At 44.7% G+C, this 19,881-nt stretch overlaps 1 protein-coding gene across 3 annotated transcripts in view; it reads right to left on the reverse strand.

Moving 5' to 3' along the window:
- The window catches only part of RNF169 (ring finger protein 169), a 361,593-nt gene that overhangs the window by 306,697 nt on the left and 35,015 nt on the right, over nucleotides 1-19,881 (reverse strand). Inside the window, exon 1 of one of the 3 annotated variants that reach the window (XM_069640162.1) lies at nucleotides 10,879-10,945. The exons of the other annotated variants lie outside the window; for them this stretch is intronic. Within the exon in view, the coding sequence (XP_069496263.1) occupies nucleotides 10,879-10,930 (52 nt within the window). The 5' untranslated portion in view covers nucleotides 10,931-10,945. Of the gene's footprint in view, nucleotides 1-10,878; nucleotides 10,946-19,881 lie in introns of those variants that run through there. 3 annotated transcript variants of the gene reach the window in all.

A 19,881-nucleotide genomic window follows, 5' to 3' on the forward strand; every position in this document is an offset into this window, starting at 1 on the left:
GCCTCTGGTACTAGGGTTCCTGAGGTTGTGCTCAGGTGTTTCCCTTTCCCAGCGAACCTCATCTCCATCAGCCCCTGCTCCTTGTTGCCATGCAAGAACCTGAGCTTTCTGTTCCTCAATCAAGGCCTTACTAGTCTCCATCAGTCTCTCTTGCATGGCTACCTGTCGCTGGAGCCTATCATTGTGCTGACAGAGAGCCTCATTTTCTCTGTGCTTCCTGGTTTGTCTTTGAATACTGGGCCAGTCTTTGCTGCAGGAGAGTTACCTCCCGAGTCCTGTCCATACTGGCCTGCTCCTTCCTTGCCAGAGCATCTTCCACCCTCCTGGTGTGCTCTAACAAGTTTTGATGCTCTTTTTGGAGGTCACCCAGCCCCTGGAGGGCCAGGTGATTTTCTTCCAGTTTCCCTTTTAAGTGACAGACTTCCTGGCCTAAGGTGTCCCTTTCCCGAGCAAGAGCATGCCTCTGTGCCGCCAGGTCGTCCCTCTGTCTTTGAAGGGCACCAGCTTTCTGGCACTCTTCATCAAACTCTGCCTGGGTGTCCAGGTCTTTCAGAATTAATTTGTTGCTCTCTGCCTCCTCTATCTAGGTGTCTTTGCAGGGTGACTACCTGCTCTGCGCATGCCCCGTTGAAATCCCGTTGTTGCTCCAGCTTTTTCTGGCTCTGCAGTAGAGAGTCCAAACCTTCTTGGTACTCCTTCTGCAAGGCCCGAATTCTGGTATCCTGCTCTGCCTTTTCCTGTTGTAGGATACCCATATCCTCTTATTTTAACGATATACTGCCTGCTTTCATTTTCTGACTCCTGGCTCCTCTGCTCAGAAGAGTCCAGATCAGGTTGGGCCTTTTCCAATGCCATCAGTTGCCTACTTGCCAGATCTTGGGCTTCAGCATATTGATCCTGTATGGCTAGATATGCCGCCATCTTGTTGTGCTCATCCTTCGGAGCCATATATATAGTTCGCTCAGGGCCACATGTAAGGGACCCTGGTCTCTCCATATATCTGACCCTTTTGCAGTGATCTGTTGTGCGATTGCCTGCAACCACACATTCTGGTCCTGCTCAGTCCACTCACCTCTCACAAATAATTTATATAATCCCAGACGAGCCCCCAATCTGTAAACGATTTCAATCCAGCACTCCAACTAAGTCAATGCCTAATGGAACCCCTTATTCATATATTTTTATGTCAAAGTTAGTTTAATTCTGGATGATGTACCCTTATACAACGCCCCTCTCTTTGAATTCCCCCGGTCTCAGTGAACCAAGAAATAGGTTTGTTTTGCAAATTAAAAGATTTATTTTAAGCATTCAATATATAGATTACACTTTTATGAATAATATCTGAGTAGCACACACACTTATGAATATGAACAGTGATCAGCAATGGGTGATATTACAATATCAACAATCTCTTTAATCAATTGGGAGAAGGAATAGGAAGATTAATGTAGCAGAGAATAACTGTGGGTTCAAGGAAATGCAATGATAGGAAAGAATGCAACACAGAAAGAAACTTGATATGAATTCAACCAAAGACAATATAATCACCCTTTCCCCTGTTACTACTCACTCCCCCCAACATGCAATATAGAGATAGGGAATGAGGGCACACAGGTATCAGGGATAACAATCAACTATTGCAGTTTCAATCCCACTTCTCTCTAAGCTTGCTGGGAGGGGAACAGGTATGATTTTAAAATAGGTCGATTGCTTTTAAGTGTGGTTTGAATTGAATGGGAAAAATGCTAAAATGACTTTAATTCGCTAAAGGAGATTCAGCATTAGTGAAAGTTGCTTTGGATTGGTTCAGGTCAACACTAGCAATGATTAGCAGATGGAAAACAAAGTTCAGAAGTTGAAATCAAGAAACAGCTATTTTACATTGAGTGAATTTGAGCCAAATTGCAAATTCGAAGCTATTTTTCCGCGTGCGGGAAACGCAATTACAGTAAAACTATCAGGAATTGGAATGTCGTTTTGGGTTCGTTTGAAAGCCGAGGATGTTAGCTTCAAAATGACGGTTCAAAAGTTAGAGGTTTTGTGAAGGTAGATTTTTCAGAAAGAGTCAAGATTTCAAAATGAAAGATGCACTTTAAAGATTTAGGAACCAATATGGACTTCTGATGAGGGGCTATGAAAGTACAAGATACCCAATGGGACAACCACCAGAACAGGGCGCCTTCTACTCTGATGACTTTCTTCAGAAAATATCAGCGCACAGATAATTATCGCTACAATTATCACAGACTATATAATAAGAATTCAGGATGGACACAAGATTCTATAAGGCAGTTCTGGATAGGTTGAAATGGATTGAATGGGATTACTTTAAGAGATGACTATGGACAGTTCGACTAAATACTCACTCCTGTGGCTTTGGAATGGACCAGTCAAAGATCTGGTCAAGGGTTTGGCTGGGATTCGCTCGCCACCGGACAGGTCTCAGGCACTGGGTTCTGCTCTCAGCAAGGCCCTCTGGTCTGCATGGCCTCTTGGACTGGGTCTGACGGGTTCTGGATTACAGCTCTGCTGGACGGATCTGGATCTTCGTTCTAGCATGGGGTTCTTAGCTAGAACAGCAAAACAGCTCAGCCAGGCTGTTGGATTTTGTGGTGCCCCTTGGAAGTTTAGGGGTTAGAATCAGGTTGCTTAAGATTCTGAAGGCCAGCTGAGAAGAGTTCAGCTTTTGGGATTGGGCCCTTCTGCTTCAAAGTTCTAGAGTCTGGCTTCTGGATCTATGTCTGGAGCATGGATCTTCCTGCAGGGTGCTTCGCCAAGGAATCAGTTGATGAGTGGAAAGTGTGTCTGTCGGTCCTCAACAGTCCCTATTTATCCATTTCCAAAGTGGGTGGGGACGCTGATTGTCTATGCCCAACCCTCTAAGGATCTGATAGGTCAGAATTCCCTGTCCCCTGATTTGAGAAGGGAACAGTGTGTCAGGGTGATGCTGCCATTTACAATCCAGGGAAGAACCTCCCCTTTGCTTTTATTTAGAAAATCTATTTTTCCCAAAAAACATTTCCCATATGCACAACTTGTTATTACATACACATCACAGACTAATTAAGGCACGTCTCTGTTCAAGTCCCATGTTCCTACGAGTTACGGTTCACAAATGACCATTTTTTCGCCCTTTTGGTTGGTTACACATTTTCGGATCTGTACAATTTTTTTTTTTACATATACATGCACATACCATCTGGTCATTCTTCTGTCATTTTTCATGTTCCTAGCACAACCACAATAGCCGCAATATTAAAAACATTTGTGGTTCAGTCTCAGACCATCGCACAGATTCGTTTTAAACTGAGCAAAATTTCTCATTTTAATAATCTCCAAGTTTCATATTTGTCAGTTCGGTACAATATTTTAGAAGTATTTTCCTTAAACATATTTAATCCAATGTCAAATCCACATTTTCAGTCTTGCCCCCCTCAAAAGCTTGGCTGAGTCAGAGAGTCACATGGCCTCCTTCCTGCCAGGGCAGTTTCTATTGACGCCCCAAATTAGCATCTCCATTCAGCTCAAGTGAGCCCTTTGTCTCCACTCAAAGCAACAGGCCAGGGTGCCCCTCCCAGTTCCTTTTCACACCAGCATGCCAATTTCTTAGCAGAGCATAGGAGAACAGGTTCCTTGTGGTATGTGTTTGAAGCCCAGTGTGGGAAACTAACTTTTAGACCCAATGTCCGAATTTGACTGGTCTTAAAATATAACTTACACTTTTAACAAATACATCAACCGATTTCTTACTTCAAACATTTTTAGAATATAGTTTTGAATTGTATCCACCTCTTAGGCTTCTGACAGCAAGTCTTTCTTTGGCATAGTTGGGGTTCAATGTATAACTTTACACCGACAAGTTTTAAATCGCTGGCTTCTGACAGATGAGTAATGGTACTACACCCATTTTTGACAGATTTCTTCCAGCTCAACCATAAGTGGACTTTGTTCAGATAATATATACTTCTGTGGACATTGTATTTATGCAGATTCTCGAATGAACAATGATGTTCACCACCCAACAAGGAGGTTGGATCTTTGTGTGGTTTGTGAGCCATGATTTTTGCAATTTCGACAGCCAGGGAATAAAACTGATTTTTAAAACAGCTCTGTGTTTTCCTTTGCAATGATTTTACTTTGTGGGCAGCCAAATGATGGGTTTTGGCAGTGATCTCCTGTGTTCACACTGACATAGGAAAAAGTGGATGGCGGCCTATTTTTCAGATTTTTACTGCGCACTTTCTGGCGATTTTTAGCGAGCAGCATGCTTTCCGGCAGCCATTCTGATATTTCTGCTGCAAGCAATGCATAGTTATGTTGCAGGGCCTGGACTAGTGGGTTGAAACATCCCACACTACATATACTATGTGCGTCACTTCCTCGGTCTGGAGAGAAAGTCTAGAGTCTGAATCTACTCTTGTGCTTCGGTTTGCATTGCACACATGATTTACCTATGTGAAAACTCAAGTGACAGGTACCGGCTTCGCCTCTTGGATATTTACCTTACAGTGAATGTGCTCCCTGTAGGGACAAGAGCAAAGCACATCATTCTCTCGCTGACCCTTTAAAGCCTCATTCTAGTGAATTTCTTTCTTCAGAGGGAAACGGCTACATTTGTCTTCAGCCACTCTAACCGTATATTTCTATTTTGGTATTGTGTTTCCTGCCTTTGGCTTCTTATCAGCACATAAGCATCTCTTAACGTCTACAAGCTCATCTTAAAACAAGAAGCTTGTGGTAGGCTTTCTTCTGTTTGAAAGGGAAAAAAAAATAAAAAAAAAATAAAAATAAAGTTAACCTTTAGCTGATCCTAACGGCAAGTGCCTCTGAGTTTTCAGTTCGGGTCTGATTCTGTCTTTCGAAAGCCACGCTTGCATTGTGTGTGATTGGGTGTTTTTTTTGCCCAAAGAAAATCCATAGCTTATTACGATGATCATGTATTTTCAAGGCATTAAGCTGTTGAAGACAAGAGGCTCCTATTCTATGGTTAGGAGGCTCTGAGCTTGCTTTTAGCTGAAACCACAAGCGTTATTCATCAATGGCAATATATCAACTACAGCAGATATCTTAACTTAGCGTTTTGACACTAGCCTTTGCCGGATGTGCAACCGTGTACTTCGTATTCACCGCACGCACAGTGAGTGAAGTGGTCTAATCTGTGGAACACATGCCTTAGCACGTTTGTAACATTTGTAAATCATGACACTATCAGTTCTTTTAAGTCTCTCATAAGGCTTTTGACTTTTCCCTCTTTGGGGTTTGCTTTGCACATTTCCCTTCTTGGCCTTTGTCGTATCCTTTGATCCAGGTTAATAGGCCCTTGGTAATCTTGCAAATACATTTTCCTATGTGCCATGTGCTTTATGGGTAATTCTAGTTCAGGCTCTAGGTCTTGTATATCTCATCCCATGGGCTTCTCTTGCCTTCGCTGCATAAATATTCGCCCGCTCTGATATATTCCCCATCAGTGCATCTTGAACAGGGTATTGTTCCCCCTCCCACCCCCCTCCTCCTCCTCTTCCAAGGGGGAGGCTACCTAAGTTCTAATGGTCTCACAATTATTTAGCATTCCCTGCTCATTCCTATAGGCTTCTCTTGCATTTACTTTATAGCATATTCCCTGTGCCATGTTCCACTCCGTTTCTTGAACAGGGCCCCCGCAACCACAAGTAGTGGTACCCAGGTTTTACTGCTTTCCCTTGGGATAATTTTCAATTCTCTTCCTCACGGCATTAGAAATGGAATGAATCCCTAGATTAAAGCACATGGAAAAAAAACAAAAGCATAGAAGAAGAAAAAATAGACTTCCCACACATGCAGACCGAGAACTCCGACAAGCCCGGGTCCTCTCTCGGCAACGCAAAACACTGGCAAACTGGAAAGCAGCAGCCCGGAAACGGGGATGTAAAGGGACCCTTAGGTCCACTCACACCATAATGGGACAACTCAGATCTCACTGGGACTCCACTCTGAGCTTCCCTGCCTGGAAAGAGGGGGGCAGGGAGCCTCTGGAAAATCTCCAATTTCTTAGAAGGGGGTTGAGGGGGGGCAGGGGGGGTGGAGGAAGGAGAAGCCCACTCACATTGGAAGGTTGAAAAGCAAAATTTTAAATCTCAGAAGGGGAACGGTTTCATTACGCCCAGATTCGTCACTGGATATTCCAAAGATTTGTTAGGGAGAGGGGTTCCAAAGACCAGACAGCATTAGAACGAACACTAACATCAGCCGTCCCAAGGGGAAAAGTCTCCACTCTGTACCCCCTTCTGGATAAATCAGACCCTACCACTAAAGAAAAATATATGCTCAACTGGGAGAGAGACTTGGAGTGCACAATAGATCTTGATGCCTGGGGCAAGATCTGGACCAGATTACATAAAAGCACCCAATGTGTCATGAACAGAGAGGGAGAAGTCTGCTACCGATATTACATCACACCAGAACAGCAACCCAGATTGAAGCCAGACATCCCACCAGGCTGCTGGAGGGGATGCACCTCGGAGGAAACACGGTTTCACCTACTATGGACCTGCCCGAAAGCAATGAACTACTGGATGGGGGTGCTGGAACAGATGAAATCAATCACAGGTCTAGCAATTCCATGGGATCCGGGGATCATACTGCTGAGACACCAGTGAAGGGATATTTCCACTGACAGGTCATATGGAGCACCTGTGCACTCACCTCTTGAGAACAGCCAATAGCACTGGCGAGCCTTTGGAAAAACCCAAAGGGCCCTTCAATTCCAATATGGTGGTCAAAGCATTAGGACATTGTAGTTGCGTAAAAGATTACAGCGATCCATGCAGGGAATTTGAAACTCCTTTCAAAACATCTGGGCCCCATTCATGGACTACGCAGAAAAGTTCCCTGGACTCACCCAAAGGCCCCCACTAACCCACTGGCTACAGTGAAGTGAGCGTTTGAGAGGAAAACGCCACACCTAGGGCCTGATCTCCCAGAGCATATTTTACCACCCCTGACGCGATTTCCCAGAGTGTGACTGTCGGGATGGTGCTAGTGTTGTGTAATGTATGATTATAATACGCTATTCTGATGTCCGTGTAAAATCTTTAAAATGCAACAAGCGTCTAAAAAAAAAAAAAAAACATTTTAGAGAAAAATTTAAAAAATTGCATTAACACCACGATGAATGTCCAATAGCAACATATGAAGACAGAAATTAATTGATTTTCCATTTTCTTAATCCATTTCTTGTATGAAAGAGTAATGAATTTATGCATATACACGAACCATGGCTATCCACCAAGAATATAAAATGTACATGTACGCCTTTTTGATGGTCTATCTATTCAACGTGTTGATTTACTATTGTTGAGGAAAGCACTCTAAAATTACAAGATTTGTAGTGTGAAGCAGTGAACCTTTGCGCATCATTAGTTTTTATTTGTTTTGGTTGAATGATTTGATTTAACCAAGTATGCTTGATACAGCAGAACCCTTGTAAAATGATTATAGTATGCAGGTGGAGTTTGCAGACAATCCGAGTGTTTAGCCATCCACGCACCAACATGACCTCATTCAGCCAGCAAACCTTCAGAAACTGAATGGCATACTGAGAGACCGTGATTAGAGCGCATGTATCAGATACAGTAGCCCATTACTTCAGGAGAAAACAATATGGGGAGTTGAAATGGGATACCATCTTGGATCCTGTAGTTCTCCCACGTGAAATGAGAAAAAAAACCTGCTGTATTTTTAAAAGCAAGAGAGAATCTCAAACTAAGTTAGTGGATGCAGTTCGGGAGCATGAGGCCAAACACAAAACATATGGGCTTGCTTAAAGCAGCCAAGGCCTTAAGCCAACTTGGGATCCACCTGGCAGATTGTTCTACCCACTTAACATCTTCAAACAAGATACTCCTATTATGAGAAAGTGTATGAGAAAGTGAGTAGGACAAATAGTCATTGCCGAAATGCACAAGCAAAGCTCATGCAATTATATAAAGACCAAGGGGTCACGAATGTTATGGGGATGAAAAGAGTGCAAAAGTGGAATCTTAAGCTAGGGCACACCTGGAGGACATTCCCTATAATACAGATACATTGAACATTGAAGTCCTCTGGACATTAGGCACACTCAAGACAGTGAAGAATTGTAATGGCCAATCATCCCAGAAATGGGTTGAGCCATACAAGCTCTACCCAGTAATAACAGACACGGCCCGAAAGATTCACAAGTACATTTTACAAAACCATTCGAAAAGTATAGATTCCTCCTGCGGTGAAAAAAAAGACGTTTTGACACAGTAGAGCATCGCACTCAATGGCAGAGTCCATAACAAACTTACTGTTGAAACCAAGGTGGAACTCCTACTGCCCAACCTCATTTAAAAAAATAGGGATGCAAAATTATTTTACGAATATTTTGGTGGCCGCTTGGTGTGTGTCCTGCCATCGATTGTGAGCCCAGCTCAATCTGATTTGTGGAAGCAAGATGCCCAACAACATGTAGAGTGGTAGATATATAGAATGGGGAAACGTTCAGGTCAAAAACTGGTTGGATTGCTTAGATACCCAGAAGGCACGAGACAGCATAACATGACACTACATACGCCTCAGACGCTTGGCATCAGCCCAAGGTTGATTTGGTAATATTGACTCATCTGGAGGAAGCCCATCGAGTCATATGGCTTCACTGGTCACGTTTTGCAGACAGACTCTGCATACGCTGCGATATCCCATTTGAGAGGTTGATAATTAACAAGATTTCCACTCGGATGCCCGATAGATTCCCCCTCTACCTGCACGTGGTCACCCTTTTTTGGATTTGCGAGACCAGCCACAGTTGCTCCATTGCTGAAAAACAGATCACACACAGATGTGTTGCTTTGCCCCTGCACCCCCTCCCCCGTTAGGAAAAGACAGGACCACAAGAATTAACACCGATTGTTATTACACTAGGTTGTCTTACACCTATGTATTTTACGATTGATTTCCCTTTGGATTACTTTTTAATTGGTATAATTCCACTGTCCAAGTAAAGCAACCCACAGGTTCCAAATGTGTCCAGTTCACCATTGAAAATGTAAAAGCAAGCTTTGAGAGAAAATAAAATACAAATATTTCTTCAGATTTTCAGCACTGTACAAGTGGTGATGTAGGCCTCATGCAGATCCTGTCGACGCAGGACGCACAGTTAATAAAGCCGGGCGTGTGGCCAACTGCTTTTTGTTAATTGCACTGGATGGGCCTACAGTGCAGTATGGCCAAGCACACACATACACAAAGTTACAGCCATCTTAATGCTTCATGATCCTTCCTGACCTTCCTTAGCCTGCCTGGGCAAGTTCCTGATGAACGAGAACTTGCTGTTGGTCCTTCACATAGGCAACAGCGCTGGGCACACAAACTCATTGCACCACAGTTTGTGAAAATCTCAGCCGTCCCCTAAACCTCACAAGCATGCACCCTCATGTAAAACTGGTAATTAAATGCGCTTTCTTTCATGCAAGCAGCTGCTGTCTTATAGCCCCCACCTAGATCTCAGATCGCTCTCAACTACTTCTTCCCTCACTACACTCCAAACTGCAAGGCATTACACCAATTTATGATTCTGACAAGGTCCCTTCTTTTGAAGACACATACAAAATAAACATTTTCACTAACATCTTACATATGGACAGGCTGCTCAATCAAGTGAATGCTTTGCAATTTGACTTATTGAACAAAGTCATTTATTATACAAGGTACTAGCTTAACCCTTGGACAAGTAACAGGTTAAACGTCACTTTGAAAACTGAAGCTAGAATAGGGGAAAGAATAAGTCCACTATGTTTAAATTGCAAACTGAGGAACCAGCAAGCCAGCATCCACACGTTGTGATCCTGAGCAAATCTTGACTCACTGTGCCCCATTTTCCTTACCTACCAAACCCATAATCGATCAGCAGTGACTTGGTTCAATGTGCATTAGAGAAAGTCTGCCGGTAAGTGTAGGCTTTTTAAGCAGGTTCTTCTAGGGTAGAAGCAAGAGCTAAATAGCTGCCAGCAATTTCGAACCCTGCAAGCACAGCAGTTAACATAATAACACTAATTAACGTGTAAAGCAGTACCATGCGAAGAGTTTAGGGTCTAGGTTCAGAGATTGCGGTCGATAAATTCATCCAGCAGTCCATCTCACTTCTTTTCGGCAGCACAGTATTTGAATCCGGCACACCTTTTCATTCTCACTCTGCTGTCATTGGAGAAGTTGGATACTGCTTGTAGCGTAGAAGAACCTGCGAAGCATAAGGTGGACCACCACCAATAGCTACATTGGACAAGAGAACAGATGCCTATGCTTGGGGCCGTTTGCCAAGCCTATCTAAATCCCCCCCCCCCATGCCAGCCCGAGAGCAAATCCTGAATAGCACAGGATTACTTTTGAAAACCTGGATTAGCTACCCACCACCCCTTTTGTGTACTACGCAATACAATCTATGCATCCTTCATAACAATGAAAAAGGAGGTGGCCTAATGAAATAAGACTTTCCTCACTGCCCCATATTTTACACTTCGAGGTTGCAAGGCCCAGGAGCAGGTTTTACATTGACCCGCTGTACACCATTACCGCATATCTTGAGGATTAAGCCCAGTCTCCATCTGGAAGCTGCAAAAAAAGTAAAGTTTACCTGCCCGTCAAAATTGGTTAAGTGCAAAGCTTGGAGGGTTACAATTACTAGATAATCTAAAGCAGATCGTTAAAGTCTGAACGCTTAGTTACACAAAGCATAGTCCGACCACCCCAGCGCCCTTCGCCACCCCCCCCCCTCGAACTCATGATCAACTCAAGGCTCACAACTTCGTAACCAATATACACCACTTAACCAACACTAACTTACCACAACTAAACACCACTTTAGTAGACAAATTCTCATACCTTCATACAAGGATACCCCCAGAAGCCAGCGCTGCACAGTAGCAAAATCCATACCGAAAGGCCACAACTCGATCAAGGTTCTGTCTACCCTCTTCGAGTAGTTTCAGAACTGTGTTCCTTCCTTGCGTGCCGGAACCCCAGCATATGCGTTTACAGCCATGACATTACAGTCAATCAAGATCATCCGCATTCCAAGTTGCAATCACCGGAAACCAAGGCATCCATGACTAACACCTTCAAACGGTGCTGCCTGCAATCATAAAAACAAACACCAAATTTCTACATGCACCAATAAACTAGTATTCTTGCTCAAATTCAAGACTATGAAATGGCCACATTCACTTGTGGTGCATCAACTTACATCAAGGATTACTGATGTGACCTAACTGATGTAGCCGGTCAAGTGGCACAGCGAGTAGAGCGCTCGCTTTGACATCCGTGCAGAGCCTGCTAACGCAGGTTCGAATCCCGGCAGGGCCAAACTCAGCCTTTCATCCTTCAGAGGTCGATAAATGAGCACCACACACCGTGGGTAATAATAAGCAGCGCTCAGATACCTGAGGGTCCGAAGCGCTATATAAGTGCCAAATTATTATTATTATTATAACTGCCGGCACTGCAAGTTACTCCCCCAAAGGGGTTTTAGTGCAGAACCATTTTTAACATTCTGTTGAAAACACTAACTTAGAGAGCCCTCTAACCGATCCAAAGTGCTATGAGCACAAAGTAAGCAAAGTAAATCACAGACGCAGTAAATAAATTCAAGCAATGGTAATGCCAACAGTTTGGGGGGTTTTTTAAGCGAGGGAAAGGCACTGGTCAGACACCGCCGTATTTGTATCAACTACCCATTGTTGGTAGCAGGTGCAAGTACCTGGGAATCGAATAGCAGTGCCTGGCAAAAGCTTAAAAATTATGCACAAGCCAAAAGAGGTTGGCTTTGCCAATGCTTGTTTTTAACATAAATGGAGTGGCCAGGAAGGCCTGATAAGACATTTTTATTATACCTGTAGCGTGTTTACAACTCCAATTAAGTCATTAACTCTCAGACGACTGCTTTGAACAAACACTGGCAGGCACTTAGAATGCAAAGCCAGACGGGAAGACTTTATTAAAGCAAGCTCAACGAGTTCCCATAAGATGGTACATTGGGCAGGCAGAGGCAGGAATGGGTGGGCACACAACCAAACAAACCGAGAGACTGTGTCCCTCCTCATACGCTATTCCTCCCCATCTGTACTCCAATGCAATATCGGCTTATAGGAGCAAGCGATGTCCAATACCCCAAATGGAACCCATTCCAACAATAGACTTTTCACTGAAGTAAAGGAAAACAAAAAAAAAAAGCGCAACAGTAAAAGCAAGTAGTTTAGTCCTAGACACGGGATTCAGAAAAACGAGAGTTACGTTACATATTTGCAACACCTTTAACAGGAAAAAGGCAAAATTTGACATCAACTGTAGATTATCGTTTGGACCAACGTTTTAGTAGGGCTCGACTATTCCAGAGGGAAAGCGCTCTAAGGCATAGGCACCTGCACCGAGAATCCCTGTTCTCTTCCCACGTTCTAGTCGTCACCAAGTGATGCCAGACCTTCACAAAGGGGAATATGGGGTCTTATCTGGACTTTGAGGTAGTGCGTCAGGTCTTGAGGTCAGCTCAACTTTTAGGTCACGCTCCAGGCCTTAAAACACATCCTTCCCGACTGGAACGCCGGATCCCTCTTCCTGAGCTGAGTGTATACGATTATCTGGCAACTAGCGAGGGGCTTGGGTGGCTCTTCTCGGACCATAAATCCTGTGCGTTTCCACCCACCTCTGGTTGCCATTCTTGTTTCTTCATTTCTGGGAGTTCTCCCAGACGTACCTGGACCAGACGGAATTATGTCCTCCAGTTGATCCATTTTATCATGTTCACCACAGTTAGGCTTGCCTCAATATCTTGAGACAATATCTTGAGACATAAAAAGTTTCTGGTTATTGGAGATTATCCTTGAACAGTTATCTGATCCCTTGCTTTCCACCACCTTACAGGGGCAGGTTCAAAACACGTAAGGAAGGACCCCCTATTCCACCCACCCTATGTCAGTTCTTAATCAACACCCAGCCTCATTTTTGTACGGTCAATTATTGGCTTCTACACTAGCTCACCAAGTCATTAGGTTTCTTTCAAGGCCTGACTGCACGGGTGCTGATGGATTTAAAGTGGCATGCCCAGAAATGGTCTTGGGACCAGATAGCCGCATCAGTGATAGGAAAACATCTTGTTCACAAATGAGCAATTAATCTATATTGCCTATAAAACATTTTTTTTAATAAAACAAAAAAAAATATATACAAAGCCTTTTCTGGGTTGTCGTTTGAAGACCAGCATAGTTCTTTCAAGTTCTCATGAACCTCTTGACCTCGCCATTGGGGAGTTCTTTTCTGATGTCTGATCCTAGCCATCTGAAACGTGCCCGATACTCTTGGGGGCGGGTGGTAAAATGTCAGTTTTGCACAAATGTTTTTCCATCTTCCCATACGACGATTTGTAAACAAGGATCCCCCTCTGGCTCAATTCGTTTCCAGTGGTGGCCAATTTTGTACGACTTGATAAACTAGGTTTGTTCACCTCCCTCTCGCACAATATTAAAGAACCTGATATTTCTGAAGCTAGAATGCCCACTTTTCTACTTCTGGCAGCAGATGCAGTGCAGACCCTGGAAACAAACTCCATCTGTGTGTGTGATCCGTTACTACTAATGGGTGTCCATACAAATTAAAGACAACATTACAATTGTCATTTCTGAAATTTTGCTCGGTATGCGTCAGGACCCGCTTACCTATGCCACTGGTCCTACAGTACCTGTTGTGTCCTAGTCAGCACAGCAACTAATCCGCACAGACTTTAATCCACTAATACTGGTTTCATTGGAGTTGAAATGTACCACAATTGGTTAATCTCTCAGGGATACTGTTCAATCTGACTTTCGACCTATGAACTTTACTGAGTCAGCTCCAATGTCAGAAACCACATCTCTTCGGCTAGTCAAGCCATCCATTCCTATTCTTCTTGACCCCTCTGCTGCCTTCGATACAGTCAACCATTCTGACCTTCTCTCAACACCCTCTCCTAGGCAGCCCTACAGATGGGGGGGGGTGAGGGGGTTGCCACTTTTTGCTCCCTAAAAATAGGCAGAAAGAGAAAAAGTTAAAAACCACACAAATGGGGCGTACCAAAATACCAATACTCCAAACCAAAAATGAGAGACACAAGACTTTGTGGTCCTTTCACTCACACTGCTCCATGGATAGGTTTGGACCGGCAGTGCACGTAGCACCACAGGAAGAAACTGCTATAACTGCATGATCAGAAGTAGTAAACCTGTAACTTGTATGCATAACTAGATGCAAAGAAATAATTACAATAACATCCGTTTCCCAGTTAAAATATATTTTTACTTGCTCATAAGATACTCCCATGGGAATAGGACTTCCATATGTACTCCCTAAAAAATAAAAAAAATGTTACTCCCACCTTTAAAATGGGGAGTAAAACACTCCCATGTCTTATCTGGAGCACTGTGTTACTGTTACGCTCACCTGGTATCCACGCCGGGTTACTCGCTGGTATGCTTCTCAGCTTTGCCCTGATGTGGTCTGCGGGGAAGGTTCTGCCTGAAAATACAGGAGGACTGTGTTCAAGACTGACCGACTGGGGGAAGTATCCTCCCTCCACCCCCGTAGGATTTCAGTCCCTCTGGCGCCCTCTCCTCACCTTGTGGTAGAATTAGGCATGCTCTCCGTCCTGCCTTCTTTGCAGGGGCGCATTGTCTTTCATGGGCGAGTGCGGTCCAGTTACTTCACGGATGCCAGCCCGTTTGATATTGTTTAGGTAGGTCTTATTGCTGTTCTTTAGTTTTGTTGCTATCCTGCATGCCTTTCTTGGTTTAAAATGTCTTCTTTCTCCCTTAGGTGGCTTGGTTGTGCCCCGCTGGTAAATGATGGCGCATTAAGAGCGCTATGATGCATTAAGTAAGCGCTATGCGCAGCGCTGCGAAGTCTTGCCTTTGCTAACCTGCGTTTTCCTTCCTTGTATGTCGGTGTTCTTCAGCGCGAGTGGAATGTCTGGAGTGGTGCCAGCCGAGAAGCAACCAGCCAGGTAAGCCTTTTGAGCAGTTCGTAATTTGTAAATGGCTCTACAGCTTTCTTTAATGTTGCCTCTACCTTCCTCTTTCAGGTCGTTCTGTCCGGGAGGCGTGCAGATTCAAGGAAGCTGTTCTCAGTAGCTGCGAGTGTTTAAAGATGAAGACTGCAGGTAAGATGCTGCTGCTAATGATGTTCCTTTTGTCTCTTTGCAGGTTCTGCTTCTCCGAGTGAACAGCTGGACACAGTGAGCGTCATGTTGCAAGCTGCAAAGTAACGCGAAGCGTGTGGTCTTGCTCGGGTGTGGTTTAAATAGCCCCAACAAAATAGTCCAGGTAAAGTAGTCCCTAGGCTACCACACCCAAAACACTAGACTGCAGAGCTTGGTTCTTAGGTCCCAAGCTATGTGGATGCCTCCATGTTGACTGACAATACAATAAAGTAGTTCCCAAGCACACTGTTTTTCATGGTGTATGAGCCTGGCGCCATAGGCCCCATGAGGGCTTTTGAAGAGGATGCCAGGCTCTAGAGGCCCGAGTCCTGACTCCACCTGGCCAATGGGTTTGCCAGAGGGGGTTTTCGGGCGAGGGCCGCGACACACTGCTCCTAGGCACCACGGACAAGGCCCTTGCTTGGTTTGCTTCATAACTCGCCCCAGACACTTCAAGGTATTCCGGAACAGCCTTGCCATCCCACTCACCCCCTTACTGTTATTGTTCCCAAGGGTAACCCAGAATCCACTTCTCTTCACGCTCTATTCCTCTGCTCTTGGGAACTTAAATCTCCTCTTATGGCTTTCTCCTATCAACTCTTCGCTGATGGCTCACTTATGACCGTGGCTCGTCAAAGAACTATGGAAAGGAGAGAATCCAACACTGTCTCTCCCATCAAACACTGGATGGCATCTCACTGGCTGATGCTCAGCTCCACTAGGCCTGAAGTTCTCCATTTCCTCCCCATCAAAACAGGTTCTCCCTTCATTCCTCCTCACCCCCCCCCTTCTATTCTTCTCTACAGACTACCTTCCTACTTTGCTCACAACCTCAGTGTCATCTTGGACCCATCTCAACTTCTCGCTCTTCCATCTCCAAATCGGCCACTGTTGCCAAACTGAATGTCCTCAACATCAGAAAAATAAGGCTTCTTCCCTTCAACAATGCTAAGCACCTAATCTCTTTATCCGACTACTGTGCCAATCTACTCAATGGCCTTCCCAACTATACTTTTTCACCTCTCGACAAAGTCCTGAACACTGTCCATACACTTCAGCCTTCCCAGCTTCACCTCCACCTCCACCTCCACCTCCCCAGCCCATCATCAGTTAGGTTGGTTATCTATGAGAGAGGGGAAAGCATATCTTCAAAACTATACACAGACTACACCCCTCCATTTAAGTGTTCCTTTGGGCACAAGACAATTGTGCACGGAAGGGAGATGGTTCATACTTGCTAAAAGTCTCAATTGAAATGTTTTGCAATATCGCTTACTATTAAATTGTTCACAAATCCAACAGAATGGTCAGTGGTAGCTTTTCCACTACTGCACCATTCTGACAGCCAGTGTTCCTTGAAATAAGCACATGAACCATTTTTGAGAGCGTTCCGACTATTAGTCTTGCGTTGCAGTCCAAGAACTTTCTGTAATTTGAAGTTTTTTTTTTAAAAAAAAAAACACGACAGAAACAAGAAAAGTTCCATCTCTTTTGGGAATTATTCCGTTATTAGTAACTGGCTTGGGGAGTGCTCTCCCCTTCCACCCACAGATTTCCCTTCCATTGCCACCTCCCCCGCCCAAACCCAACTAACTTCTTTTTGGGAGCGGACGCGCTGGGAACACTTCCGTCTATGGAAAGGAAGAAGGGACCCACTGTAGTCGCCTATCTCCTTTCCATGACAGCCTTCTGTTTTCTCCCCCTCCCCCCCATTTTTTTTAATGGCCGCTATTGAAAGGGGGTGGGGGGGAACGGACTACGGGTAGTCTCTTCCGTGGCAGCCATTTTGTTGATAACTTTATGGTCACCATGGAAAGGGAGAACAGACTAGTTTCTCGTTCCTTGGCGAGTATCGCAACCAGAAAAAATGCTTTTATTACCCCGGTCTTATGGTTGTTAGGCAGAATCCAGTGCAGTTCCCTTAGGGAGCACTACACCAGATTAAGACTACAGGTATGAGCAAGAAAATCCCCTTTGGTATCAGTCTGTACCACAAAGATTTAGTTGGTAGCTGTGGCTAAGCAGTCAGATTTATCTCAAGAGGGAGAGGAGCAGTATTCAGGGTTTACACAATAGGTATTACAGCACTATGGCACAAGAAAACACTGACCATAGCTTTGTATCAAAAAGAGATTATATAGATTTTTTTTATACACATCTAAGTCAACACATCAATCACAGTTGATAAAGCAAGTAAAGTTTATTCAAGGAAAGTATATACAACTCCCTATTGAATTGTAGACAAGTTTGCGGTAGAGTGAAAACTGAGCAAAACGGCACAGTGAAAACCAACTACAAATGGCACTCTAACAATTTAGCGAAAGGGAGGGAAAGCACAAGTTAAACCGAAATATCTTCAAACCCCCCCATCCCCCTAGCAACAAGTTTTGTGAACAAGTAACTTTAGCAGAAAGATAAGTAATTGAAAACGGAGCAAAATGGCACTTCACAAGTTAACAGTAGGAAGGAAGAGGGGTTTAGAAGATTTAGGAGCAGCAACACATTTCTTATTGAGAATCAATCTAGTGAGAGCAGATCTAACAAATCAGCCAGAGTCAATAGGCCAGAGTCAGTGGTACAGGACCAAGAGTTTAGGGGAAAAAATGGTCTTGTAGCTGCAGTCAAGTCTTTGGTTAACCAATGGTGAAAAGGTAGATGCAAGGCGAAAGACAATGTTAGACGAAAGGGGGGCCAACCCAACAAGTAGATAAAGGATTTAAAACACCTTTAGGGCTACCACGCAGAAAGGGAGGCCTGGCGGAAAAAAGTACCTTTCAATGAAGAAGTGGCTCCTGCGGTGGCGGTTGTTCCTGCAGTTCGGGGGATCCAGCAGAGGAAGAGAGGCTCTCGTCGTGGAGGAAGGTTCAAGTTACTGCACTACCCAGTGATGAAACCCGCCGTGGTGCTGCCAAACGAAAAAAAAGGTACACTCCTTTAAAATTGCGGTTCGGGTGGATGGCTGCCTGGCTACCCGGCCTCCAAGTGCTGGGCACTGGCGATTCGACCAAGGCAGGTCTGAGGAAGCAATTGACGAACTGGTTGGTCCCACCAGCTCAAGGGAAGAAGGCTCTTGCGAAGAAGATCTCTTGTGTGGAAGAAATGTGGTGACACTGCAGCAGGGCTTCACCGGTGGTGCAGGTGCTGAAGATGTCCGTGGCTTCTCTCCCCTCGGTTCCGTAGTTCCAGTGGCAACGTCTTGCTCTTCCAGTCCTCAGGACCCTGCTTTTATGTAAAAAGAACCCCATTCATACAGCCTAGCTGTCACTCACACAGTGGAGTGGTCATCTTGGCGGGAGACCCTCCAGCCTATCAGGATAGAGTGCGACATGGGTTGCTGAGGCAACCCTGTCCTGGGGTCCTACTCCCCCCGCCCCCCCTCCCACACAATGGACCCACCCCAGACTCAGTGGCGCCGAAAGGAGGGCTTCTTGGCAGAAGCCCGCCAAAAAGACGAACAAAGGAACCCCGATCTGGGTTAGGAGTTTAGAGTAGTTTAGTTTATTGATTTGTATTGCGCACCAGATCCGAGGGTATGAGGGCGCATGAGCAGCATGGTTATTCAAAGCTTGGTCACAGGTTGCTTATACATTGCATTACATAATTATAGTGCGACAATGAGGACATGAATACAGTTTGGCAGGAAGGAGATAATGCAGTACATATATTTAAAGAATTACATATATTTTACAAATTTACATATAAGCATACAAAGCGGAAAGCAACCGAGTGGTGTTAGAGATGTTAATGGTTCGTGTTCTTTATCCAATGGATGTAGTTGCGTCTAAAATGTGACTAAGGTTGTGAGATATGGTGGTAAGGAGTTCCAGTGTTGAGGTGCTTTCACCTGGAAGCTGTTGCCGCCCATTTTGGTGCGTTTAAACCTGGGGACAGTGAGCAGGTTGGCGTTGGAGGTTCTGGTGGGTCTGTTGGGGGTGTGTTTGCGTATTCTGTCTGCCAGGTAGCGTGGGGCAGCGTTGTTCAGGCATTTGTGGGTGAGCGATGCTACTTTAAGCAGGATTTTGTCTGTTGTGCTGAGCCAGTTGTGGGATTTCCTGATATTGGAAATGTGTTCCCTTCCTGGGAATGTTGAGCGTTGCCCTAAGAGCGTCGTTTTGTAGCGTCTGAATTTTGTTGGTGGTTTGCTTGCTGGCTCCTATGTAGAGGGCATTACAATAGTCCAGTTTGGATAATACCAGGGCTCTGGCTAGTGTAATGCAACTCTGGGTGGAAAGGAAGGGTTTGGCTGCTCTTATAAGCTTACATGTGTAGGCCGTGGAGGATGCCATCGAGCTAACCTGTTTGTGGAAGGTTAGGGAGGAGTCGAGGTATATTTCACTTCTTTGGAAACCTTGATTGGGTTCCCGTCTATGGTGAAGTTAGCGTAGTTATGGTCGAGTTTGGTTAGGTTGGAGGTGGAACCAAGGATGATGAGTTCAGTTTTGTCATCATTCAGGCATAGACTTTGCGAAGCCATCCATGCCTGGATGATGATACACCTTGTTCACCAAGGCCAAGTCCTGGTTTTAATCTCCCGTCAATGGGATGAGGATCTGTGTATCATCGGCGTAGTTGGTGTAGGTGATACCCAGGCCATCTAGATCGTCAAACAGGGGCTTCGTGAACACGTTGTACAGAGTGGGGGAGACGCAGGAGCCTTGTGGGAC

The sequence above is a fragment of the Ambystoma mexicanum genome, chromosome 7q (genome assembly GCF_040938575.1).
Source record: "Ambystoma mexicanum isolate Mex_15411 chromosome 7q, UKY_AmexF1_1, whole genome shotgun sequence".
NCBI lineage: Eukaryota > Metazoa > Chordata > Amphibia > Caudata > Ambystomatidae > Ambystoma > Ambystoma mexicanum.